This window comes from Ranitomeya variabilis, chromosome 5 (assembly GCF_051348905.1).
Source record: "Ranitomeya variabilis isolate aRanVar5 chromosome 5, aRanVar5.hap1, whole genome shotgun sequence".
In the NCBI taxonomy this organism is placed as follows: Eukaryota; Metazoa; Chordata; class Amphibia; order Anura; family Dendrobatidae; genus Ranitomeya; species Ranitomeya variabilis.
Genome location: NC_135236.1, coordinates 32,046,832 through 32,073,178, shown reverse-complemented (window position 1 = coordinate 32,073,178; position 26,347 = coordinate 32,046,832). Strand labels below are relative to the sequence as shown.

At 49.2% G+C, this 26,347-nt stretch overlaps 1 protein-coding gene across 1 annotated transcript in view; it reads right to left on the bottom strand.

The window, feature by feature from the left end:
- The window catches only part of DNAH2 (dynein axonemal heavy chain 2), a 149,771-nt gene that overhangs the window by 73,361 nt on the left and 50,063 nt on the right, over window positions 1-26,347 (bottom strand). Inside the window, exons 4-10 of the mRNA XM_077261641.1 lie at window positions 15,310-15,480; window positions 15,003-15,231; window positions 14,792-14,902; window positions 14,471-14,709; window positions 14,150-14,341; window positions 13,793-13,950; window positions 1,331-1,418 (exon numbers count right to left, since the gene is read on the bottom strand). Coding sequence (XP_077117756.1) covers window positions 1,331-1,418; window positions 13,793-13,950; window positions 14,150-14,341; window positions 14,471-14,709; window positions 14,792-14,902; window positions 15,003-15,231; window positions 15,310-15,480 — 1,188 coding nt within the window. The remainder of the gene's footprint in view (window positions 1-1,330; window positions 1,419-13,792; window positions 13,951-14,149; window positions 14,342-14,470; window positions 14,710-14,791; window positions 14,903-15,002; window positions 15,232-15,309; window positions 15,481-26,347) is intronic.

Sequence of the window (26,347 nt, the reverse complement as noted above, 5' to 3'; positions counted from 1 at the left end):
AGCCTGTGCCACACAGCAGCCAACCTGTGCCACCCTGCACATCTGTTCCAACCAGCAAACCATCTGTGCCACCCTGTTGCCATCCTGTGCCATCCTGTACTCAGCCTATACCACCCTGTAGCCAACCTATGCCACCCTGTAGCTGATCTGTGCCAACCTGCACCCGTGCCACCCTGCGCCACAAATGGACTCATCCTGTGCCACTCTGTGACTCCCTACAGGGGGAAGAGACTCAGAGCTCCTCCTATCTGAATCACCCTGCAGGAGGCGGAGACTCATAACTCCTCCTATCTTTATCACCCTGCGGGGGAGGAGACTAACAGCTCTTCCTATCTGTATCACCTGCGGGGGAGGAGACTCATAGCTCCTCGTGTCTGTATCACCCTGCAGGGGGAGGAGACTCATAGCTCCTCCTATCTGTATCACCTGCAGGGGAGGAGACTCATAGCTCCTCCTATCTATATCACCCTGCAGGGGGAGGAGACTCATAGCTCCTCCTATCTGTATCACCCTGCAGGGGGAGGAGACTCAGAACTCCTATCTTTACCACCCTGCAGGGGGAGGAGACTCATAGCTCCTCCTATCTGTATCACACTGCAGGGGGAGGAGACTCATAACTCCTCCTATCCGTATCACCCTGCAGGAGTCGGAGACTCAGAACTCCTCCTATCTTTATAACCTTGCGGGGGAGGAGACTCATAGCTCCTCCTATCTGTATCACCCTGCAGGGGGAGGAGACTCAGAACTCCTATCTTTATCACTCTGTGGGGGAGGAGACTCATAGCTCCACCTATCTGTATCAACCTGCAGGGGGAGGAGACCAATAGCTCCTCCTATCTGTATCACACTGCAGGGGGAGGAGACTCATAGCTCCTCCTATCTGTATCACCCTGCAGGGGAGGAGACTCATAGCTCCTCCTATCTGTATCACCCTGCAGGGGAGGAGACTCATAGCTCCGCCCATCTGTATCACACTGAAGGGGGAGGAGACTCATAGCTCCGCCTATCTGTATCACACTGCAGGGGAAGGAGACTCATAGCTCCTCCTATCTGTATCAAACTGCAGGGGGAGGAGACTCATAGCTCCTCCTATCTGTACCACCCTACAGGGGGAGGAGACTCATAGCTCCTCCTATGTATATCACCCTGCCAGAGTAGAAGACTTCTAGCTCCTCCTATCTCTATTATCCTGCAGGGGAGGAGATTCATAGCTCCTCCTATCTGTATCACCCTGCAGGGGGAGGAGACTCATAGCTCCTCCTATCTGTATCACCCTGCAGGGGGAGGAGCCTCCGATCCCTTCTGTCCATGTAATATACATTGCCTCTACCTCCAGGAGATCTCTGCAGCGTTGAATGAAGGCGTCCACTTGAGCAAAGATGCTTGTTTGGTCCAGAACCCATCCGACTTTGGAAAGGCTGTGGAATGAATAATCCGGCAGTGAGTGGCTGCGATCGATGCAGAACAATGATGGTTACTGCGCTGCTCATTCCATGTATTAGATACATAATAAAGTAGCGTAGCAGGCATACAGCGAGCGCCAGCAGGGCTGCACACAATAAACCCCTGATCAGGTGGGCACAAGACATAACAAGCAGAACATAACACAAGAAAAACAGACAGAAAATATAGGGTATGAGAGAGAGATAGAAGAGAGAAGGAGAAGTTAGAACTGCCAGAAGAGAGGAGAGCGAGAAGGGAGGAGTGCGAGAAGAGATGAACATGAGAAGATAGGAAAGTGAGAAGAGAGGAGAGCAAAAAGAGAAGGAAGCGAGAAGAGAGGAGAGCGAGATGAGAGGAGAGCAAGAAGAGAGGAGAGCGAGAAGAGAGGAGAGCAAGAAGAGAGGGGTGCGAAAAGAGAGGGGTGCGAGAGGAGAGGGGTGCGAGAAGAGAGGGGTGCGAGAAGAGAGGGGTGCGAGAAGAGAGGAGTGCAAGAAAAGAGCAGTGCAAGAAGAGAGTGGTGCAAGAAGAGAGGAGTGCGAGAAAAGAGGAGAGCGAGAAGAGAGGAGTGCGAGAAGAGAGGAGAGAGAAAAGAGGAATGCGAGAAGAAAGGAGTGTGAGAAAAAAAGAGTGCGAGAAGACAGGAGTGCGAGAAGACAGGACTGGGAGAAAAGAGGAATCAAAAAGACAGGAGCACGAGAATAGGGGAGGGGGAGAAGACAGGAGAACGAGAAAAGAGTAGTAAGAGAAGACATGAGAGCAAGAAGATAGGAGAGCGTGAAGAGTGGTGTGCAAAAAGAGAGGAATAAGAGAAGATAGGAGAATGAGAAGAGAGGAGAGCGAGAAGAGAGAAGTGCGAGCAGAGAGCGAGACGAGAGAAGTGCGAGCAGAGAGGAGTGCGAGAAGAGAGGAGTGCGAGAAGAGAGAAGTACAAGAAGAGAGAAGAGGGAGAAGAGAGGAGAGGGCAAAGAGAGGAGTGCGAGAAGAGAGGAGAGCAAGAAGAGCAGAGGGAGAAGAGAGGAGAGGGCGAAGAGAGGAGAGCGAGAAGAGAGAGAGAGAAGAGAGGCGAGGAGAGTGAGAAGGGTGGAGAGCGAGTAGGGAGAAGAGCGAGACGAGAGGAGAGCGAGACGAGAGGAGAAGAGAGCAGATGAGTGAGGAGATAGGAGAGCAAGAGGAGAGTGAGAAGACAGAAGAGAGGAGAGCGAGAAGAGAGAGAAGAGGAGAGCAAGAAGAGAGGAGAGCAAGAAAGGAGGAGAGCGAAAAGAGAAGAGTAAAAATAGAGGAGAGTGAGAAGAGGGGAGAGCGAGAAAAGAGAGTGAAAGACAGAAGAGAGGAGAGTAAGGAGAGAGGATAGCGAGAAGACAGGAGGGAGGATAGCGAGAAGAGAGGAATGTGAGAAGAGAGGAATGTGAGAAGAGAGGAGTGTAAGAAGAGATGAATGCAAGAAGAGGAGTGGGAGAAGAGCAAAAAGAGAGGAGAGCGAGAAGAGAGCAAGAAGAGAGGAGTATGAGAAGAGAGGAGTACGAGAAGATAGGAGAGCGAGAAGAGAGGAGTGCTAGAAGCGAGTAGAGCTAGAAGAGAGGAGAGGGAGAAGAGAGGAGTATGAGAAGAGAGGAGTATGAAAAGAAAAAGAAAGGAGAGTGAGAAGAAAGGAGAGCGAGAAAGAGGAGTGCGAGAAGAAAGTCGTACGAGAAGAGAGGAGAGCGAGAAGAGGAGAACAAGGAGAGTAGATAAGAGCGAGGAGATAGGAGAGCGAGAAGACAGAAGAGAGAAGAGCGAGAAGACAGAAGAGAGAATAGCGAGAAGACAGAAGAGAGGAGAGCAAGGAGAGCGAGATGAGAGAAGAGAAGAGTACGAAAGATAGGAGAGGGAGAAGAGAGGAGGGAGAAGAGAGAGCAAGAAGAGAGTGAGAAGAGGGGAGAGTAAAAAGAGGAGTGCAAGAAGGTAGGAGAGCGAAAAGAGAGGAGAGCGAGGTGAGGAGATAGGAGAGCAAGAAGAGAGTGAGAAGACAGAAGAGAGGAGAGCAAAGAGAGCGAGAATGGAGGAGAGAGAAAATAGAGGAGAGTGAGCAGAGAGGAGAGTAAGCAGGGAGGATAGCGAGAAGACAGGAAGGAGGATAACAAGGAGAGGAGAGCTAGAAAGGAGGAATGCGAGAAGAGACGAGTGCAAGAAAAGAGGAGAGCGAAAGACAGAAGAGAGGAGAGTAAGGAGAGAGGATAGCGAGAAGACAGGAGGGAGGATAGCGAGAAGAGAGGAGAGTGAGAAGAGAGGAATGTGAGAAGAGAGGAGTGTAAGAAGAGACAAGTGCAAGAAGAGGAGTGCGAGAAGAGCAAAAAGAGAGGAGAGCGAGAAGAGAGGCGTATGAGAAGAGAGGAGTACGAGAAGATAGGAGAGCGAGAAGAGAGGAGTGCTAGAAGCGAGTAGAGCGAGAAGAGAGGAGAGGGAGAAGAGAGGAGTACTAAAAGAAAGGAGAGCGAGAAGAAAGGAAAGTGAGAAGAAAGGAGAGTGAGAAGAAAGGAGAGCGAGAAAGAGGAGTGCGAGAAGAAAGGCGTACGAGACAAGAGGAGAAGAGGAGAACGAGGAGAGTAGATAAGAGCGAGGAGATAGGAGAGCAAGAAGACAGAAGAGAGGCGAGCGAGAAGACAGAAGAGAGGAGAGCAAGGAGAGCGAGAAGAGAGAGAAGAGCAAGAAGAGAAGAGTAAAAAAAGATAGGAGAGGGAGAAGAGAGGAGTATGAGAAGAGAGGAGTACGAAAAGAAAGGAGAGCGAGAAGAAAGGAAAGCGAGAAGAAAGGAGAGCGAGAAAGAGGAGTGCGAGAAGAAAGGCGTACGAGACGAGAGGAGAGCGAGAAGAGGAGAACGAGAAGAGTAGATAAGAGCGAGGAGATAGGAGAGCGAGAAGACAGAAGACAGGAGAGCGAGAAGAGAGAAGAGAGAGAAGAGTGAGAAGAGAAGGGTATGAAAAGATAGGAGAGGGAGAAGATAGGAGAGGGAGAAGAGAGGAGAGAGAGAAGAGAGGAGAGCGAGAAGACAGAAGAGAGGCGAGCAAGAAGACAGGAGAGCAAGGAGAGCGAGAAGAGAGAAAAGAGACAAAAGCGAGAAGAGAAGAGTACGAAAAGATAGGAGAGGGAGAAGAGAGGAGAATGAGAAGAGAGGAGTACGAAGAGAAAGGAGAGCGAGAAGAAAGGAGAGTGAGAAGAAAGGAGAGCGAGAAAGAGGAGTGCGAGAAGAAAGGCGTACGAGACGAGAGGAGAGCGAGAAGAGGAGAACGAGGAGAGTAGATAAGAGCGAGGAGATAGGAGAGCGAGAAGACAGAAGAGAGGAGAGCGAGAAGAGAGAAGAGAGAGAAGAGAGAGAAGAGAAGAGTATGAAAAGATAGGAGAGGGAGAAGAGAGGAGAGAGAGAAGAGAGGAGAGCGAGAAGACAGAAGAGAGGCGAGACAGAAGACAGAAGAGAGGAGAGCAAGGAGAGCGAGAAGAGAGAAGAGAGAGAAGAGTGAGAAGAGAAAGAGTATGAAAAGATAGGAGAGGGAGAAGAGAGGAGAGAGAAGAGAGGAGAGCGAGAAGACAGAAGAGAGGCGAGCAAGAAGACAGAAGAGAGGAGAGCAAGGAGAGCGAGAAGAGAGACAAAAGCGAGAAGAGAAGAGTACGAAAAGATAGGAGAGGGAGAAGAGAGGAGAGGGAGAAGAGAGGAGTATGAGAAGAGAGGAGTACGAAAAGAAAGGAGAGCGAGAAGAAAGGAGAGCGAGAAAGAGGAGCGCGAGAAGAAAGGCGTACGAGACGAGAGGAGAGCGAGAAGAGGAGAACAAGGAGAGTAGATAAGAGCGAGGAGATAGGAGAACGAGAAGACAAGAGAGGCGAGCGAGAAGACAGAAGAGAGGAGAGCAAGGAGAGCGAGAAGAGAAGAGAGAGAAGAGCGAGAAGAGAGGAGTACGAAAAGATAGGAGAGGGAGAAGAGAGGAGAGGGAGAAGAGAGGAGTATGAGAAGAGAGGAGTACGAAAAGAAAGGAGAGTGAGAAGAAAGGAAAGCGAGAAGAAAGGAAAGTGAGAAGAAAGGAGTGCGAGAAGAAAGGTGTACGAGACGAGAGGAGAGCGAGAAGAGGAGAACGAGGAGAGTAGATAAGAGCGAGGAGATAGGAGAGCGAGAAGACAGAAGAGAGGCAAGCGAGAAGATAGAAGAGAGGAGAGCAAGGAGAGCAAGAAGAGAGAGAAGAGAGAGAAGAGAAGAGTACGAAAAGATAGGAGAGGGAGAAGAGAGGAGAGAGAAGAGAGGAGAGCGAGAAGACAGAAGAGAGGAAAGAGAGAAGACAGAAGAGAGGAGAGCAAGGAAAGCGAGAAGACAGAAGAGAGAGAAGAGCGAGAAGAGAAGAGTATGAAAAGATAGGAGAGGGAGAAGAGAGGAGAGAGAGAAGAGAGGAGAGCGAGAAGACAGAAGAAAGGCGAGCAAGAAGACAGAAGAGAGGAGAGCAAGGAGAGCGAGAAGAGAGACAAAAGCGAGAAGAGTACGAAAAGATAGGAGAGGGAGAAGAGAGGAGTATGAAAAGAAAGGAGAGCGAGAAGAAAGGAGAGTGAGAAAAAAGGAGAGCGAGAAAGAGGAGTGCGAGAAATATGGCGTATGAGACGAGAGGAGAGCGAGAAGAGGAGAACGAGGAGAGTAGATAAGAGCGAGGAGATAGGAGAGCAAGAAGACAGAAGAGAGGCGAGCGAGAAGACAGAAGAGAGGAGAGCAAGGAGAGCGAGAAGAGAAGAGAGAGAAGAGCGAGAAGAAAGGAGTATGAAAAGATAGGAGAGGGAGAAGAGAGGAGAGGGAGAACAGAGGAGTATGAGAAGAGAGGAGTACGAAAAGAAAGGAGAGTGAGAAGAAAGGAAAGCGAGAAGAAAGGAGAGTGAGAAGAAAGGAAAGCGAGAAGAAAGGAGAGTGAGAAGAAAGGAAAGCAAGAAGAAAGGAGAGTGAGAAGAAAGGAGTGCGAGAAGAAAGGAGTGCGAGATGAGAGGAGAGCGAGAAGAGGAGAACAAGGAGAGTAGATTAGAGCGAGGAGATAGGAGAGCGAGAAGACAGAAGAGAGGCGAGCAAGAAGACAGAAGAGAGGAGAGCAAGGAGAGCGAGAAGAGAGAGAAGAGCGAGAAGAGAAGAGTACGAAAAGATAGGAGAGGGAGAAGAGAGGAGAGAGAAGAGAGGAGAGCGAGAAGACAGAAGAGAGGAGAGCGAGAAAACAGAAGAGAGGAGAGCAAGGAGAGCGAGAAGACAGAAGAGAGAGAAGAGAGAGAAGAGAAGAGTACGAAAAGAGAGGAGAGCGAGAAGACAGAAGAGCGAGAAGACAGAAGAGAGGAGAGCGAGAAGAGAGAAGAGCGAGAAGAGAAGAGTATGAAAAGATAGGAGAGGGAGAAGAGAGGAGAGAGAGAAGAGAGGAGAGCGAGAAGACAGAAGAGAGGCGAGCAAGAAGAAAGAAGAGAGGAGAGCGAGAAGAGAGGAGACAAAAGCGTGAAGAGAAGAGTACGAAAAGATAGGAGAGGGAGAACGGAGGAGAGGGAGAAGAGAGGAGTATGAGAAGAGAAGAGTACGAAAAGAAAGGAGAGCGAGAAGAAAGGAAAGCGAGAAGAAAGGAGAGTGAGAAGAAAGGAGAGCGAGAAAGAGGAGTGCGAGAAGAAAGGCGTACGAGACGAGAGGAGAGCAAGAAGAGGAGAACGAGGAGAGTAGATAAGAGCGAGGAGATAGGAGAGCGAGAAGACAGAAGAGAGGCGAGCGAGAAGACAGAAGAGAGGAGAGCATGGAGAGCGAGAAGAGAAGAGAGAGAAGAGCGAGAATAGAGGAGTACAAAAAGATAGGAGAGGGAGAAGAGAGGAGAGGGAGAAGAGAGGAGTATGAGAAGAGAGGAGTACGAAAAGAAAGGAGAGGTAGAAGAAAGGAAAGCGAGAAGACAGGAGAGTGAGAAGAAAGGAGTGCAAGAAGAAAGGCGTACGAGATGAGAGGAGAGCGAGAAGTGGAGAACGAGGAGAGTAGATAAGAGCGAGGAGATAGGAGAGAGAGAAGACAGAAGAGAGGAGAGCGAGAAGACAGAAGAGAGGAGAGCAAGGAGAGCGAGAAGACAGAAGAGAGAGAAGAGCGAGAAGAGAAGAGTACGAAAAGATAGGAGAGGGAGAAGAGAGGAGAGAGAGAAGACAGAAGAGAGGAGAGCAAGGAGAGCGAGAAGAGAGAAGAGAGAGAAGAGCGAGAAGAGAAGAGTATGAAAAGATAGGAGAGGGAGAAGAGAGGAGAGAGAGAAGAGAGGAGGGAGAAGAGAGAGCAAGAAGAGAGGTGAGAAGAGGGGAGAGTAAAAAGAGGAGTGCAAGAAGGTAGGAGAGCGAAAAGAGAGGAGAGCGAGACGAGGAGATGAGGAGAGCAGATGAGAGTGAGGAGATAGGAGAGCAAGAAGAGAGTGAGAAGGCAGAAGAGAGGAGAGCAAAGAGAGTGAGAAGAGAGAAAAGAGGAGAGCGAGAAGAGAGGAGAGCAAGAAAGGAGGAGAGAGAAGAGTACGAGAAGATAGGAGAGCAAGAAGAGAGGAGTGCTAGAAATGAGTAGAGCGAGAAGAGAGGAGTATGAGAGGAGAGTGAGAATAGAGGAGTGTGAGAAGAAAGGCATACAAGAAGAGAGGAGAGCTAGAAGAGAGGACAGATAGAAGAGGAAAGTGAGGTTAGGAGAGCAGATAGGAGCGAGGAGATAGAAGAGCGAGAAGACAGAAGAGAGGAGAGCAAGGAGAGGGAGAGAGAGAAGAGTTTTGTGAAAAAAGGAGAGCGAAAATAGAGGATAGAGAGAAGAGAGGATAGCGAGAAGAGAGAGAATAGCAAGAAGAGAGGAGAGCAAGAATAGAGGAGAGTGAGAAGAGAGGAGTATGAGAAAATAGGAGTATGAGAAACGAGGAGAGAGAAGACAGGAGAGTGAGAGGTGAGCAGATAACAGCGAGGAGATAGGAGCGGGAGAAGATAGGAGAGGCGAGAAGAGAGGAGAGAGAGAGGAGAGCGAGAAGAGAGGAGTCACAGAAGAGAGTATGAGAAGATAGCAGAGCGAGAAGATAGGAGAGCGAGAAGAAAAGAGAGCAAGAAGAAAAGAGAGCGAGAAGAGAGGAATGCGAGAAGAGAGGAGTGCGAGAAGAGAGGAATGCGAGGAGAGGAGTGTGGGAAGAGAGGAGTTCAAGAAAAGCGAGAAGAGAGGAGAGCGAGAAGAGTGGAGAGGGAGAAGAGAGGAATGCGAGAAGAGAGGAGTGTGAGAAGAGAGTAGTGCGAGAAAAGCGAGAAGAGAGGAGAGCAGAAAAGAGAGGGAGAACAGAGAAGAGTGAGGAGAGCAAGAGAGGAGTATGAGAAGAGAGGAGAGCGAGAAGACAGAAGGGAGGAGAGCAAGGAGAGAGGTGAGCGACAACAGAGAAAAGTGAGAACAGAGAGGAGAGCAGATGAGAGCAAGGAGATAGGAGAGCAAGAAGAGAGGCGAGCGAGAAGACAGAAGAGAGGAGAACAAGAAGTGCGAGAAGAGAACCAGAAGAGAGGAGAGGAAGAAGAGAGGAGAGTAAGGAGAGTGAGAAGAGAGGAGAGCGAGAAGAGAGGAGTGTGAGAAGGAATGCGAGAAGAGAGCAGTGCGAGAAGAGCGAGAAGAGGGCAAGAAGATAGGACAGTGAAAAAGGAGAGCGAGAAGAGAGGAAAGCAAAAAGAGAAGAGAGCGAGAAGAGAGCAGTGTGAGAGGAGAGGAAAGTGAAAAGAGGAGAGAGAGAAGAGAGGAAAGCGAGAAGAGAGGAGAGCGAGAAGAGAGGAGAGTGAGAAGAGAGGAATGCGAGGAGATGAGTGTGGGAAGAGAGGAGTTGAAGAAAAGCGAGAAGAGAGGAGAGCGAGAAGAGTGGAGAGGGAGAAGAGAGGAATGCGAGAAGAGAGGAGTGTGAGAAGAGAGTAGTGCGAGAAAAGCGAGAAGAGAGGAGAGCAGAAAAGAGAGGGAGAACAGAAGAGTGAGGAGAGCAAGAGAGGAGTATGAGAAGAGAGGAGAGCGAGAAGACAGGAGGGAGGAGAGCAAGGAGAGAGGTGAGCGACAACAGAGAAAAGTGAGAACAGAGAGGAGAGCAGATGAGAGCAAGGAGATAGGAGAGCAAGAAGAGAGGCGAGCGAGAAGACAGAAGAGAGGAGAACAAGAAGTGCGAGAAGAGAACCAGAAGAGAGGAGAGGAAGAAGAGAGGAGAGTAAGGAGAGTGAGAAGAGAGGAGAGCGAGAAGAGAGGAGTGTGAGAAGGAATGCGAGAAGAGAGCAGTGCGAGAAGAGCGAGAAGAGAGCAAGAAGATAGGACAGTGAAAAAGGAGAGCGAGAAGAGAGGAAAGCAAAAAGAGAAGAGAGCGAGAAGAGAGGAGTGTGAGAGGAGAGGAAAGTGAAAAGAGGAGAGAGAGAAGAGAGGAAAGCGAGAAGAGAGGAGAGCGAGAAGAGAGGAGAGTGAGAAGAGAAGAGTGTGAGAAGAGAGGACTGCGAACAGAGAGGAGTGAGGAGAGAGGAGTGCAAAACGACAGGAGATTGGACACTGGCACAGAAGAAACACATTGGCTCAGTGGTTAGCACTGCAGCCTTGCAGCTCTGGAGTCCTGGGTTCCAATCCCACCAAGGACAACATCTGCAAGGAGTTTGTATGTTCTCCCTGTGCTTGTGTGGGTTTCCTCTGGGACCTCCAGTTTCCTCCCACACTCCAAAGACCTCCTGATAGGGAATCTAGATTGTGAGCCCCATCGGGGACAGCAATGATAATGTGTGTAAAGGGCTGTGGAATATGTTGGCACTATATAAATAAACAGATTATTATTATTATGAAATCAGGAAAATCAAAGACACTCAGCAAGTAACATAGCCGAGGCCAGGAACTAACAGGGGTCCAGGATAATGACACTCGGGGCCGAAATAATGACACTGACACTCGGGGTACAGGATAATGATGTTGAAACTAGGGGGACGTGATAATGACATTGACAGTCAGGGGCCGGGATAATGACTCTGACATTTGGGGTACAAGATAATAATACTGATACTCGGGGTACAGGATAATGACACTGACACTGGGGGTACAGGATAATGATACTGATACTCGGGGTACAGGATAATGACACTGACACTGGGGGTACAGGATAATGACACTGACACTGGGGGTACAGGATAATGACACTGACACTGGGGTACAGGATAATGACACTGACACTCGGGGTACAGGATAATGACACTGACACTGGGGGTACAGGATAATGACGCTGACACTGGGGGTACAGGATAATGACTCTGACACTCGGGGTACAGGATAATGACACTGACACTCGGGGTACAGGATAATGACTCTGACACTCGGGGGCCAGGGTGATGACCCTGACACTTGGGGTACAGGATAATGACCCTGACATTCGTTGCACGGAATAATGACACTGACACTCGGGGTACGGGATAATGACACTGACACTCGGGGTACAGGATAATGATGCTGAAACTAGGGGGACGTGATAATGACACTGACAGTCAGGGGCCAGGATAATGACACTGACACTCGGGGTACAGGATAATGATACTGATACTCGGGGTACAGGATAATGACACTGACACTGGGGGTACAGGATAATGACTCTGACACTCGGGGTACAGGATAATGACACTGACACTGGGGGTACAAGATAATGACACTGACACTCGGGGTACAGGATAATGACACTGACACTGGGGGTACAAGATAATGACCCTGACATTCGTTGTACAGAATAATGACACTGACACTCGGAGGACGGAATAATGACACTGACACTCGGGGTACAGGATGATGACACTGACACTCTGGGTATAGGATAATGACATTGACACTGGGGGTACAGGATAATGACACTGACACTCGGGGTACAGGATAATGACACTGACACTCGGGGTACAGGATAATGACACTGACAGTCAGGGTACAGGATAATTACAGTCAGGGTACAGGACAATGACACTGACACTCTGCGTGCAGGATAATGACACTGACACTCTGGGTACAGGATAATGACACTGACACTCTGGGTACAGGATAATGACACTGACACTCGGGGTACAGGATAATGACACGGACACTGGGGGTACAGGATAATGACACTGACACTGGGGGTACAGGATAATGACACTGACACTGGGGGTACAGGATAATGACACTGACACTCGGGGTACAGGATAATGACACTGACACTCTGGGTACAGGATAATGACACTGACACTGGGGGTACAGGATAATGACACTGACACTCGGGGTACAGGATACTGACACTGGGGGTACAGGATAATGACATTGACACTCTGGGTACAGGATAATGACACTGACACTGGGGGTACAGGATACTGACACTGGGGGTACAGGATAATGACACTGACACTGGGGGTACAGGACAATGACACTGACACTGGGGGTACAGGATACTGACACTGACACTGGGGGTACAGGATACTGACACTGGGGGTACAGGATAATGACACTGACACTGGGGGTACAGGACAATGACACTGACACTGGGGGTACAGGATACTGACACTGACACTGGGGGTACAGGATACTGACACTGGGGGTACAGGATAATGACACTGACACTGGGGGTACAGGATAATGACACTGACACTGGGGGTACAGGATACTGACACTGGGGGTACAGGATAATGACACTGACACTGGGGGTACAGGACAATGACACTGACACTCTGGGTGCAGGATAATGACACTGACACTGGGGGTACAGGATAATGACACTGACACTGGGGGTACAGGATAATGACACTGACACTGGGGGTACAGGATAATGACACTGGGGGTACAGGATAATGACACTGACACTGGGGGTACAGGATAATGACACTGACACTCGGGGTACAGGATAATGACACTGACACTCTGGGTATAGGATAATGACACTGACACTGGGGGTACAGGATAATGACACTGACACTCGGGGTACAGGATAATGATACTGATACTCGGGGTACAGGATAATGACACTCGGGGTACGGGATAATGACACTGACACTGGGGGTACAGGATAATGACACTGACACTGGGGGTACAGGATAATGACACTGACACTCGGGGTACAGGATAATGACACTGACACTCGGGGTACAGGATAATGACACTGACACTGGGGGTACAGGATAATGACACTGACACTCTGGGTATAGGATAATGACACTGACACTGGGGGTACAGGATAATGACACTGACACTCTGGGTATAGGATAATGACACTGACACTGGGGGTACAGGATAATGACACTGACACTCGGGGTACAGGATAATGACACTGACACTCTGGGTACAGGATAATGACACTGACACTCTGGGTATAGGATAATGACACTGACACTGGGGGTACAGGATAATGACACTGACACTGGGGGTACAGGATAATGACACTGACACTGGGGGTACAGGATAATGACACTGGGGGTACAGGATAATGACACTGACACTGGGGGTACAGGATAATGACACTGACACTCGGGGTACAGGATAATGACACTGACACTCTGGGTATAGGATAATGACACTGACACTGGGGGTACAGGATAATGACACTGACACTCGGGGTACAGGATAATGATACTGATACTCGGGGTACAGGATAATGACACTCGGGGTACGGGATAATGACACTGACACTGGGGGTACAGGATAATGACACTGACACTCGGGGTACAGGATAATGACACTGACACTCGGGGTACAGGATAATGACACTGACACTGGGGGTACAGGATAATGACACTGACACTCTGGGTATAGGATAATGACACTGACACTGGGGGTACAGGATAATGACACTGACACTCTGGGTATAGGATAATGACACTGACACTGGGGGTACAGGATAATGACACTGACACTCGGGGTACAGGATAATGACACTGACACTGGGGGTACAGGATAATGACACTGACACTCTGGGTATAGGATAATGACACTGACACTGGGGGTACAGGATAATGACACTGACACTCTGGGTATAGGATAATGACACTGACACTGGGGGTACAGGATAATGACACTGACACTCGGGGTACAGGATAATGACACTGACACTGGGGGTACAGGATAATGACACTGACACTCTGGGTATAGGATAATGACACTGACACTGGGGGTACAGGATAATGACATTGACACTTGGGGTACAGGATAATGACACTGACAGTCAGGGTACATAATAATGACACTGACACTGGGGGTACAGGATAATGACACTGACACTCGGGGTACAGGATAATGACACTGACACTTGGGGTACAGGATAATGACACTGACAGTCAGGGTACAGGATAATTACAGTCAGGGTACAGGACAATGACCCGCTGACACTTGTGGTACCTGTGGTGAGTCTGTGCCGCCCTTGTGTACTGCTCCTTCCATGTTGTGCAGCATTCTATACAGTCCTGTAACACTTTGCGACTTGACGTGATGAAACCATCAAAGATCCGATCTAACGAGATCTCACGGCTGCAGAGTCGGATTATTTCGTTACTTATCTGTGAAGACGAGGAGGGGGAGAAGGTGTGCTGTATATGACGGGGGCAGTGCATTTTGATCATGTACATAGTGTATAGGTCACATCCGGACCCCACAAGGAGTCTTGGGAGCAGCCGGCCGATCCAATGCTGGCATGAGCTGATGGATGGGGTACATTTGAGCTCTGTATATAAATAATGACTGTTTTATTGTTCTTACCTTCCGGAAAAGTGAGGTCAGGCGTTCCCGAGTGTTGTAGTAGGGCGAGTTCACCCATATGATGCGGACGAGGGCGAGGAGGTGAGGAAGTTTATTGGGAATCTCCTTGATCTTGAGGGACACCATTTCTTGAAACGGTTGTTTCAAAAGAGTCAGGAAACTGAGGTTGGACTGCGCTTGGACGGAGCCCTCCTGGAAGTGGAGACATACAGGTGAGGCCAGGATATGGAGGGTCTAAAGGTCAGGACCCTCTTATTACCCAGTGTCCTGCTCTGGAGGACCCATCACGTGCGCACACATGACAGGGGCCCCGGCTCTCACCTGGATCTGCTTAGACAGCTTCTGAAATGGTCCAATATACGATGACTTTGCCAACTGGAGGATGAGCTCGATGCGTTTGACCCCCGGCTTGTCAAGCTGCGTGCTGATCCCGGACAGGTCAGCACATCGGTCTCTCCAAAACTCGATCTCCTCCAGAGGCCCCGAGCTCTCGCGCATCTCCACCACCTCCTGTGCGCCCAGGACCTCCTTGATCTGACGAGTCCAGTGCACCATGGCGGCTGCCAGGAGGACAAACGGACAATCAGACAGACAGAGACACAGCGGGACAGGGGATTCTGCAATGGTGCCCTGCACACTCACTCTCCAGCCTCTGGACCAGCTCCTTGTCGTTCACGGCCTCCTCAGACTTTAGGTGCATGGCCTCTATAGGGATGTAGAGGACGGTGTGACCTTGCAGCTTGTACCTGGTGTCTGGTGGAGGAGGAAGAAGCCAGAGAAGATACAGGTCAGATAGTTTTCTCCTAGGGTTCATAGTGCACAGAGGGTAGAGAAGATGACAACGATGGGCTACCTGTGAGCGCTGCCAGGAAGCGGTGGACATGAGCCAAGAAGTCGTTGCGGATGCTCTCGGGCCAGCTATTCTCGCTGAAGATGTACGGGGCATAGATGCCGTTCATAAGCCTGAGCAGCGTAACAATGTAGGACCCTCGTATGGATCCAAACTGCAGGGTCTCATCCATGTTCTCGGGGGTCAGAGCGACCCGGTCCTTCCTGATGAAGTAGATTAGTTGCTCCACGTTCTGGAAGAGAAATTACAAGTAGACGTCCGGTCATACAGGACAATGTGACAACTAAGGGGACAGCGGGCGATCACCCACCTGTGCTGGCATATTGGGTTCAACATGCAGGCCAGAGAGAGGGTCAAAATACACACAGAGAGTCTCCTGTGTGACGTCTGCTGCAAACCGGTCCAATGCGCCATCAAGCTCTGCCGTCCACATCTCCGGGGTCAAACGGCTCAACACGATCTTCTGCTTCAGATTAGGCTTCTTATGGGGTGAAAAGACAACAAATGACATCAGCAGTCAATACTGCAGTAACAACCAGAGGATTACTGAGGGCGGGTACATGGAGCAATACTGAGGGAGGGGACATGGAGTATTACTGAGGGCAGTGTGAGGCAGTGACCGCAGGGGTCGCTGTGTGTTCCCCCCCAGGATGCGAACGGAGGCGTATTGAGGCCATGGGAAGGCATTGCAGTCACAGGTGTAGCTGTGACTGCAATGCAGAGTAAAAGTAAGTGTTAGTCTTGGACAAGCTATTTGTCCAGGGCAGAATTAAGGAAACCTGCTGGGCTTTTATTTTTTAAACAGACTACAGGATGGTAGTGGGGCAGTCCGTTTCCTTCTTGATCGGGTTTTTCATGTGGCTGAAGGCGACAGGTTGCTTGTAAAAACCCCTGAAGCAGAGGGTTGGGTATGTCAGGTTCAGGCCGGGATCACACTTGTGAGAAACTCGCACGAGTCTCGCATCTCAATACCTGGCACTGCCGCCGGCACTCGGACCTGAGCGCTCAGCTGCATAGAAATACATGCAGCCGCACGCTCCGGTCCCGAGTGCTGGCGGCAGTGCCAGGTATTGAGATGCGAGACTCGTGCGAGTTTCTCACAAGTGTGATCCTGGCCTCCGTGTCAGTCTGGTGTTTGCAGGAGTGCAGAGCAAGAGGCTCTGCATGAGCTCCACCTATGAGAGGCAACACAGGCAAGCCGATCCAAAGAGCCAAGGGAGCTGAGAGGCCTGGCACCCACAGCGTACACAAAGGTGCAGTCGCCCTCGGCAACTGGTCTCAGAGGTGGACTGGCATGTTTATTGGCTGCAATCTGGAGGATATGTTTCCTGGCTGCGATCCGGAGGATATCGTGTGCTGTGTACTTAATGTGAGTTGAACATTAAAGAGACGTTTTGCTTTGAACTTTGCTGGGTCACTGCCTCTTCACTGCACAGGGAGGATACCGCTGTACTACATATGGCTCAGTGAGCAAGCCGGCATCACTACAGCTCAAGCCTGCTGGAAAAATGGAGGAGTTTTTGAAGAAGGTCGCCCTCATTCAGCAGCAGCGTTACTGGGCCAGCAGCAGCAAGAGGTGCTGCAGTTCCATCGGCAGCAGCAAGAGGCGCTGCAGTTCCATAGGCAGCAGCAAGTGGCACTGCAGTTGCAGTGGCAGCAATCAGAGCATCAGCGATGTATAGAGGAGACCCCTAAGGTGAGGGGCAATCAGCAATGTAAAGAGGAGACCTCTAAAGTGATGGGTGATCAGCGGTGTAAAGAGGAAACTCCTAAGGTGAGGGGCAATCAGCAATGTAAAGAGGAGACCTCTAATGTGAGGGGTGATCAGCGGTGTAAAGAGGAAACTCCTAAGGTGAGGGGCGATCAGCGGTGGAAAGAGGAGACCCCTAAGGTGAGGGGCGATCAGTGGAGTGAAGAGGAGACCCCCTAATGTGAGGGGCGAACAGCGGTGTAAAGAAGAGACCCCTAAGGTAAGGGGCGATCAGAGGGTGTATTAGTGGTCCTTTGCAGAGACTCCATCAGCCAGGTCTCAGGTGTATGTCTTATTGCAGTTGGTGGAGGAATGGCTCCAGCCTGAGACTTTGACCCTGGCCCAGATGGTAGAGAGGATGGTGGTCTACCAGCTGGTGAGGGCTCTGCCAGCCACCCTGTAGCGTTGGGTGGGGAAAGGGGACCTGGGGACTCTGGACCAGTTGATAAGTTGGATTGAGTGGTATACAGCCACTCAGGACTGTGTACAGGAGCATGGGAAAAGTCCACAAACCACTGTTGGGGCTAACCAGGACTGATCCCGTGATGAGAGGGTAACCCGAAGTGAGGGTGACAAAAGTCCCATTTTCCCTAAAGCGGCTCCATGGTATAGTCGTGCCGCAGCGATTAAGTGATGGCGGTGCTGAGGATCTGGACATGTGGCTATAAACTGCCCCCTGAAATTTGAGCTCTTGGACTGCAGGTATGCCTGCCATGTGTCTATGTATGCCCAGCCGGTCTGTTCTGCCGACAGCGAGCCCCAGCTGTGCCAAATACTGTGAACGGGTAAAAAAACAGAGGAGCACGGGGAGCAGAGTGACTTTGGTCCATGGATCCCTTGTTGCCGGGGACAACCCCAAAGGAGGGAAAGTGGAGGTGATGGGTATCCATGGGGAAATCCGGGAGTACCCGACCGTAGAGGTTAATTTTTCTACATCATGTGGGGACATTAAACATGTGGTGGGAGTGGTGAAGACCATTGCATATGAGACTGAGTTGGGAAGAGACTTGCCCCTGTTCTGGTCCCTGTGGGAGACCAGGGTCAAACCTCCCAAGGTAAATGTTGTTCCGGGCGTAGAACCCAAAGATCCCAAGTCAGGGTTACCTGCCATAGGGGTCACCAACCTAGGGACAGAGTGTAACCTCAATAGGTTCCCCCTAGAGGTTGTGTGTCAGGACTCTGAACATTTTGATTACCTTTTGTGCATTACTGCCCTTTTCCAAGATGGCATCTTTGGTCTCATGTGCACTGTGTCTTCCTGCTATAAAACTCCACCCCAACCTTCAGTCTGTGCTAGAGTATTCTGCCTTGCATCCAGCTCCTGACGACTCCCTGGCTTTGCACCTGCACCTGCTCCTGTGAACCTGTGTGGAGATCCTGCTACTCAGCTCTGAGTTTCTGCTGCATACATCAGTTTCCAGTAATCCTCCATCTGGCTGCTTGTGTTTGTTTCCATCTGCATTTGCTGGACATGTAAGCTGTTGCTGCTCTGCTTAAACCTGAGACTTTTACACAGGCCTCCCTGGTTGTGCTAAGATATTATTTGAACTGCCTTATAAGCATATCTATCTGTGTTTGGACTACCAAGGACTTATTCGTGTCAAGTATCCTCAAGAATAATTGTGCTTCATAGACTTTCTGCGTGATTGCATTTTCCTCTGAAGTTTCCTATAGACTGTTAAGCTGCGTTTAATATTTTCACCAAGTGTTGTGGACTTGAGTTTCTCTCTGCACCTGTTTGAATCACCGTGTGATAATATAGACTTTACCACTTATAAAACTGTGTCCTGTAGTTGTCTTGTTCCATGCAAAGAGTCTCCTGAGTTATCCCTTATAATCATTATAGGATACTCTAGCCTCAAAAGAGGAGACTGCTGGAACAATGACTGCAGAAAGCAGACTAGAGCAGGTGTTCTCCATAATTAGATCACTGCAGAAAGATGTGGAAGGTCTGCAAAAGAAGTTTGAAAGCTTTGAACACAATCAACAAGTGTTTGGACAAACTTTGCAGGACTTAAGCACCCGCATGGCAGCCCAGGAAAACAAACTTGCTGGCATAGAGTCCCAGTATGGACGGGCTTTTCAGGACATAAGCACGCAAATGGCAGCACAAGCGACTTTACCATCTGGGCAACCGCCACCAGCTAGCCCACCTAAGTTGCCCCCATTCACATTTAATGGTGATCGCGACAAATTGCGTGGCTTTGTGAATCAATGTATGCTATATTTTGATGTGCATGCTGACCGTTTTCCTAATGATAGATCCAAAGTATTGTGTGTAATAATGCTGCTGACCGCACGAGCGCTCACCTGGGCGAATCCGATGATTGAGTCTCGTGACCCGCGGTTAAATAATTTGGATGATTTTTTGGCCGCTATGGCATTAATGTTTGATGACCCTAATCGCCGTGCAACCGCTGAATCTGCTTTATTGTCTTTACGCCAAGCTAAACGTTCTGTTATTGAGTATGCTACCAAATTCAGGAGATTAGCGGTAGATACTAATTGGGACAGTTATGCACAATTACCTATTTTTAAAAGGGGTCTGTCTAGCATTGCAAAGGATGAATTAGCTCGCTCTGAATCACCACAAGAGCTAGAGACATTTATACAGCATTGTGTGCGCATTGACATTCGCCTTACTGAGCGTAGGCAGGAGAAGTTTGCTGCATATAACCGTATTTCTAACTTTTCCCTTCCTTCCAAAGAGCCTGCAGGTAAAACATCTCGAGAGGTAGAGGAGGTGCCCATGCAAATTGATTCTGTTCAGAGGCGCGAGAGTAATGAGCGCCGGGAGCATCGCCTTCGAGAAAGTCTATGTTTCTACTGCGGCCAGTCTGACCACTTTCTAATCAACTGTCCCAAGCGGCATAACAAGGTGCTAGCAGCAGTAGGGGAGTATGACAACTATGATGATGATGAATCTGACATCTCTGAATGTAGCCTGCCTTTTAACGCTGTATTCCATTCACTTTCTATGACTTCACCAGCCAAGGAGCTAAATGAAAAAAACTCTCACTGTTCTCTCCCAATTAAGATCCTGTGTACAGGACAGTGGATTTCCAGTGCAGCTATGATTGACTCTGGTGCAGGTGGCAATTTTATGGATATCACATTTGCCAAGGAACATGGTATTGAAATTCAGCAAAGAGCCTCTCCAATTACCATGGAAACAGTGGATGGGTCACCTTTAATCTCCGGGCCTGTGGATCAGGAGACCGCACCCCTTGAGATTTTGTTGGAGCCTAATCATCAAGAGCAACTCTCTTTCTTGTTAATATCTTCTCATTTTCCTGTGATTTTAGGCATCCCTTGGCTGCGTTCTCAGAATCCAACTATCAACTGGGAGACCAAGGAGATTATCTTTCCAACAAGGATCAACTCAGCATTAACTGAAGCTGTCCCCGAGTCCACAGCTACGGAACCACTGGTACAGGTATTTACTTTACCTTCAGCATATAAAGAGTTCTCTGACATCTGTGACAAGAAGAATGCAGATTGAGTTGCTTCCTGGGGCAGCTATTCCTTTTGGTAACGTATACCCTTTGGCGGCACCTGAGCTTCAAGCCTTAAAGGAGTATATTGATGAAAATCTGGCCAAAGGCTTCATACGTCCTTCTTCTTCACCAGCAGGGGCACCTATATTTTTTGTAAAGAAGAAGGATGGGTCCCTGAGACCCTGTGTGGACTATCGAGAGCTCAATAAGGTAACCGTACGGAATCGTTACCCTTTGCCTCTGATTCCCAAATTACTGGAAAGAGTCCGCCATGCTAAGGTGTTCTCTAAACTGGATCTTCGTGGGGCTTATAATTTGGTGCGTATTCGTCCAGGGGCTGAGTGGAAGACAGCATTCCGATGCCGGTATAGACACTTTGAATATCTCATGATGCCCTTTGGGCTTTGTAATGCCCCTGCAACGTTTCAACACCTTGCTAATGACATTTTCAGAGATTTGTTGGACCAGTTTGTGGTGATCTATTTGAACGATATTCTAATCTTTTCTGACTCTCTACAAGAACATGAAGAACATGTCAAAGCTGTTTTAAGACGTCTGAAAGAGAACCATCTGTATATCAAGCCAGAGAAATGCGAGTTCCATCGTTCTGAGATACAGTTCTTAGGTTATATCATCTCTCCCCAGGGGCTGAACATGGAATCTGGTAAGATTCAGGCTATCCTTGACTGGCCGGTACCCAAGAACGTTAAAGGGAACCTATCACCCCGTTTTTTAAAGATTAGATAAAAATAGTGTGAAATAGGGGCAGAGCTGGGCTTTACATTACTGCCTTTTTGGTGCCTTTACACCCCCGTTAGGCTGCCGAAATACCTTTGTGAAGTGTCCGTTTTGTCCTGTCACTCAAGTTGGTCAGGTCGGATGGGCGTGGTCACAGCGCCGTTTCTCCCCCAGATCAGGCTCATCATTACGTTGGTGGCGTAGTGGTGTGCGCATGTCCAAGGTCCCGAATCCTGCACAGGGGTGTGAAAATAGCAGCGATGTCCGTTATTCCATTGGTGGTCGGTGGGCGCGGCCATCTTGCTTTGGCCGCGCGTGCGCAGAAGCGGCGCTCTGCTGGCCGCGGCTTCAGGAAAATGGCCGCGGGCATCCGCGCGTGCGCAGATGGCTATCGCGGCGGCCATTTTCGTGAAGCCGAGATGCGAACTCTGCTTCACAAAAATGGCCGCCGCGATAGCCATCTGCGCACGCGCGGATGCCCGCGGCCATTTTCCTGAAGCCGCGGCCAGCAGAGCGCCGCTTCTGCGCACGCGCGGCCAAAGCAAGATGGCCGCGCCCACCGACCACCAATGGAATAACGGACATCGCTGCTATTTTCACACCCCTGTGCAGGATTCGGGACCTTGGACATGCGCACACCACTACGCCACCAACGTAATGATGAGCCTGATCTGGGGGAGAAACGGCGCTGTGACCACGCCCATCCGACCTGACCAACTTGAGTGACAGGACAAAACGGACACTTCACAAAGGTATTTCGGCAGCCTAACGGGGGTGTAAAGGCACCAAAAAGGCACTAATGTAAAGCCCAGCTCTGCCCCTATTTCACACTATTTTTATCTAATCTTTAAAAAACGGGGTGATAGGTTCCCTTTAAGGAGGTGCAATGTTTTATTGGTTTTGCAAATTTCTACAGACGTTTTATTCGAAATTTTTCTGATATTGTCCGTCCCATTACTTCTTTGACAAAGAAGAAAAAGCCCTTTAAGTGGTCATCACAGGCTCAAGAAGCTTTTGATCGGCTTAAGATCTGTTTCACCTCAGCACCGCTGTTGATACACCCAGATCCAACACTTTCTTTCATTGTGGAGGTGGACGCTTCTGATAATGCCTTGGGGCCACACTTCTCGTGTGGCACCTGCGGGTCTCCTGCAACCATTACCTGTTCCGTCCCAACCATGGGGGTCTATATCAATAGACTTTATTGTGGAGCTGCCTACATCGAGGGACATGAATACGATCATGGTAGTAGTTGATCACCTGACTAAAGCCGCTCATTTTGTTCCATGCACCGGCCTCCCCTCAGCTAAGGATACAGTGAACTTGGTTATTCAGAATGTCTTCCGGCTGCATGGGGTCCCGGATGAGATCATCTCTGACCGTGGCGTACAGTTCACTTCAAGTTTCTGGAAGGGGTTTTGCTCTGCACTCAATATTAATGTCTGTCTCTCTTCCGCTTACCATCCCCAGACAAATGGTCAGACTGAGCGTACCAACCAGACGTTGGAACAATATCTAAGATGCTATGTTAGCCATCTCCAAGATGATTGGTTGGAATTACTGCTGTTAGCCGAATTTTCATACAATAATTCTCAGAGCGCCTCCACTAAGTTCACTCCTTTCTTTGCCAATCTGGGTTATCATCCGTGTATTTTACCTAGGTCTCCGATTAATTCTCCGGTTCCAGCAGTTGAGGAAAGGCTGACTGAGATGAGGCAAAATCTGGAGGTTCTGAAGGAATCCCTGACCACGGCTCAAGAACGTTATAAGAGATCAGCTGATAGATTCCGTAAACCTGCACCCATGTTCAAGGTAGGAGATTCCGTGTGGTTATCAACTAAGAATCTGAAGTTAAACGTTCCTTCACAAAAACTTGGACAGAAATTCATTGGCCCTTTCAAGATCAACGGTATTGTGAGCTCTGTGGCCTGCCGGCTGAAGCTGCCTAGGACTATGAAGGTACACCTAGTTTTTCATGTATCTTTACCAAAGCCTGTATCTCCTAATACCTTCCAGGGACGTGTTGTGCCACCTCCGCAGCCTGTGGTGATTGATGGGCAAGAACAATTTGTGGTGGAGGAAATTATTGATTCCAGGATTCGCAGGAATTGGCGCCAATATTTTATAAGATGGCAGGGATATCCCCCTGAGGAAGACTCTTGGGAACCTGTGGAAAACATCAATGCCCAACAGAAGATCTCTCGTTTTCATCAAAGATTCCCTGAGAAACCAGGTCCAGGATCGTCCTGAGGCCGCTTCTAAGGAGGGAGTAATGTCAGGACTCTGAACATTTTGATTACCTTTACTGCCCTTTTCCAAGATGGCATCTTTGGTCTCATGTGCACTGTGTCTTTCTGCTATAAAACTCCACCCCAGCCTTAAGTCTGTGCTAGAGTATTCTGCCTTGCATCCAGCTCCTGACGACTCCCTGGCTTTGCACCTGCACCTGTGAACCTGTGTGGAGATCCTGCTACTCAGCTCTGAGTTTCTGCTGCATACACCGGTTTCCAGTATTCCTCCATCTGGCTGCTTGTGTTTGTTTCCATCTGCATTTGCTGGACATGTAAGCTGTTGCTGCTCTGCTTAAACCTGAGACTTTTACCCAGGCCTCCCTGGTTGTGCTAAGATATTATTTGAACTGCCTTATAAGCATATCTATCTGTGTTTGGACTACCAAGGACTTATTCGTGTCAAGTATCCTCAAGATTAATTGTGCTTCATAGACTTTCTGCGTGATTGAATTTTCCTCTGAAGTCTCCTATAGACTGTTAAGCTGCGTTTAATATTTTCACCAAGTGTTGTGGACTTGAGTTTCTCTCTGCACCTGTTTGAATCACCGTGTGATAATATAGACTTTACCACTTATAAAACTGTGTCCTGTAGTTGTCTTGTTCCATGCAAAGAGTCTCCTGAGTTATCCCTTATAATCATTACATTGTGGCAGGAGAGGTCGAGGAGATCCCACTGATCCCCGAGCTGGAAATGTCCCCTGGTAAGTTCGGGACAGTTCAGTTCCAGGGTCCCACGTAGCGACGCGCGTATAAAAAGAAAGCCGGGAGTGTGTGGTCGCGGAGGCGACTAGGGACGTACCCCCGAGGAACCCTCTGGCACGGGCCAAGGATGTGGCCGAGGGTCAGGGTAAATGGATATAGCTCTCGCTAGACAGCAGCGTCGGAAGTCTCGGGTTTGGGTGCGACGTGGTACGGATGTATTCCCGGAGGTGCTGGGGCGGACCTCGGTGTTTCGGCGGGACGTAGTCACCGAGGCACGGGTAAGGGTACGGAGGAAATGGTACCAAGTGCCTGAAGGCAGGTACTTAGGTTACGAGATCAGCTGCGGGGTTGGTAAACCCTAAATAAACCTGATCGAGGCCACCTGAAAGTGGGTGCATTGTCTGCAACCGAGAACATAGAGGTGGTTTGTCAGGTAAAAAAGTATGGAGGAGAAATGCAAAGGGCAGGGATGCTTGCATACACCGATGCTTCCGGTCCCTACTTTGGTTTCTCAGTACAGTGTCGGGTGGGGATGTGTCAGGTATCCACACCGCTGCCACCAATTTGTCACGATTCACACCGTGACCGTCACCCCTACGTCACAGATCGGGGTGACTTTAGGCCAACAGACGGCTATCACCTGTGCAGGGGGGCTTATCTTGGTTATCCCTCCACTGCTACAATGTGATGAAAAAACACACACAAGGCTATTGACCTCTTAGTTTACAGCAGGGGCTTATTTTAGTTATCCCACTGCTCTTCAATATACCACGAACTGCAGGGATTTATGTATATCCCGCTTTACAGTTCCGCTTGAACTTGCAGCTCTCTGGCGCCCCCTTACCCTCAGGTAAGATTAGGTACTGCACCTAGGGTAATTAGTCGCCAGAAAGGCTGCCTGCTATGTACTGGCTATTGGGCACGCTGCAGCGAGGCGATATAACTACTCCCACTCAGGCAGGGACAATAATTATCAACACCGCCGTCGCTACAACGACTCCCAAAGGCACAGCACACGGCATGCTGCCACCAGCTTTGATTAAACGGGTCCGAAGCTAACCCAACACAGTAGCGTAATTCCCTTCAGAAGGCTTAAGGTACATTTTAGAGCAGGAAGATTGAAACAAGTAATTTATATATTTTACTCTGAAAGTTTAAGGCAGTGTTTACAAAAAGGCATATAAAGATGTTACAATATGAGACAATTGAAAATGTACAAGGTAATTATAAAATAAAGGGATTAAATGAGAAAAGGTAACACTCACATGTTCTCAGGACATTGCAGGCAACCAGGCTAGTGGGTGGAGTTCCCATATGTCCCAATGCATCAGGACTGGCAGTCAGGACTCCTCAGATAAGACTCAGACAGACTCTCACAGACTCTGGAGGCTGGGTAAAGTGGAGTCACTTAAATAACCACAGCCTTGTGACATCACAAACAGGGCTGGCTTCCTCAGACCCTCCTATCTCTTCAGTCTTAGTAAATTTAACACAAGTTTGTCTAATGCCTGTATCTCCGCTACAGAACATGTCAGAAACATAACACACCCAGCATTCATCTTGTATTAACATTGGCGTTCTAATGAGACCAAATTTGAGTTTGATGGGATGCGTAGTTCCAGAGAAATCCATACTCTGTCCCTGTTGGAACTAGAAGCCCGCGTTTACCGTGGCCGATAGATCCGCCGATGGAGATTCACAAACTGGATGTATTATTTTCCTAGCTTAAACCGTTGGCCCAATATCTTATCATATTAGAACAAAGACCCTCGTGGATTTTGGAGAACTTCTATACCAGTTCTAGCTGGAGGAAAGTTTGAGCCAACACAAGCGATCGTAAAAATTCTTGTGGGAGGGGCATGAAGAGTAAGTTGCTCAAAGTCAGGAATTTACAGCCAGAGCAATAAAAGCTCTTCTACACCCATTGAAAAGAAAAGCTAAATCCTGAAGTGAAGGGGGGTCAACGCCCACCCTATAGGTGCTGGCAATGAGAGACTAAAACTTATATTATATTTCATACAATATCGTGACAGGGTGTCAGAGAGTCATGCAGATACCCTGTCACATGCCCATGTAAGGTGACAAGTGTTCAGCCCCAAAGGTTTGAGCAGATGGGTGAGGATGTGAGGCAGTGACCGGTGTTAAATGTAGGGGTTGATGTGTGTTCCCCCCAGGATGCGCACGTAAGCGTATTGAGGCCATGGGAGAGTGCATTGCAGTCACAGGTGTAGCTGCTTGTCTGGGGAAGATTTAAGGAAACCTGCTCTGGGCTTTTATTTTTGAAACGGACCACAGGATGGTAGTGGGGCAGTCCGCTTCCTTCCTGGCCGGGTTTTCCATGTGGCTGAAGGCGACAGGTTGCTTGTAAAG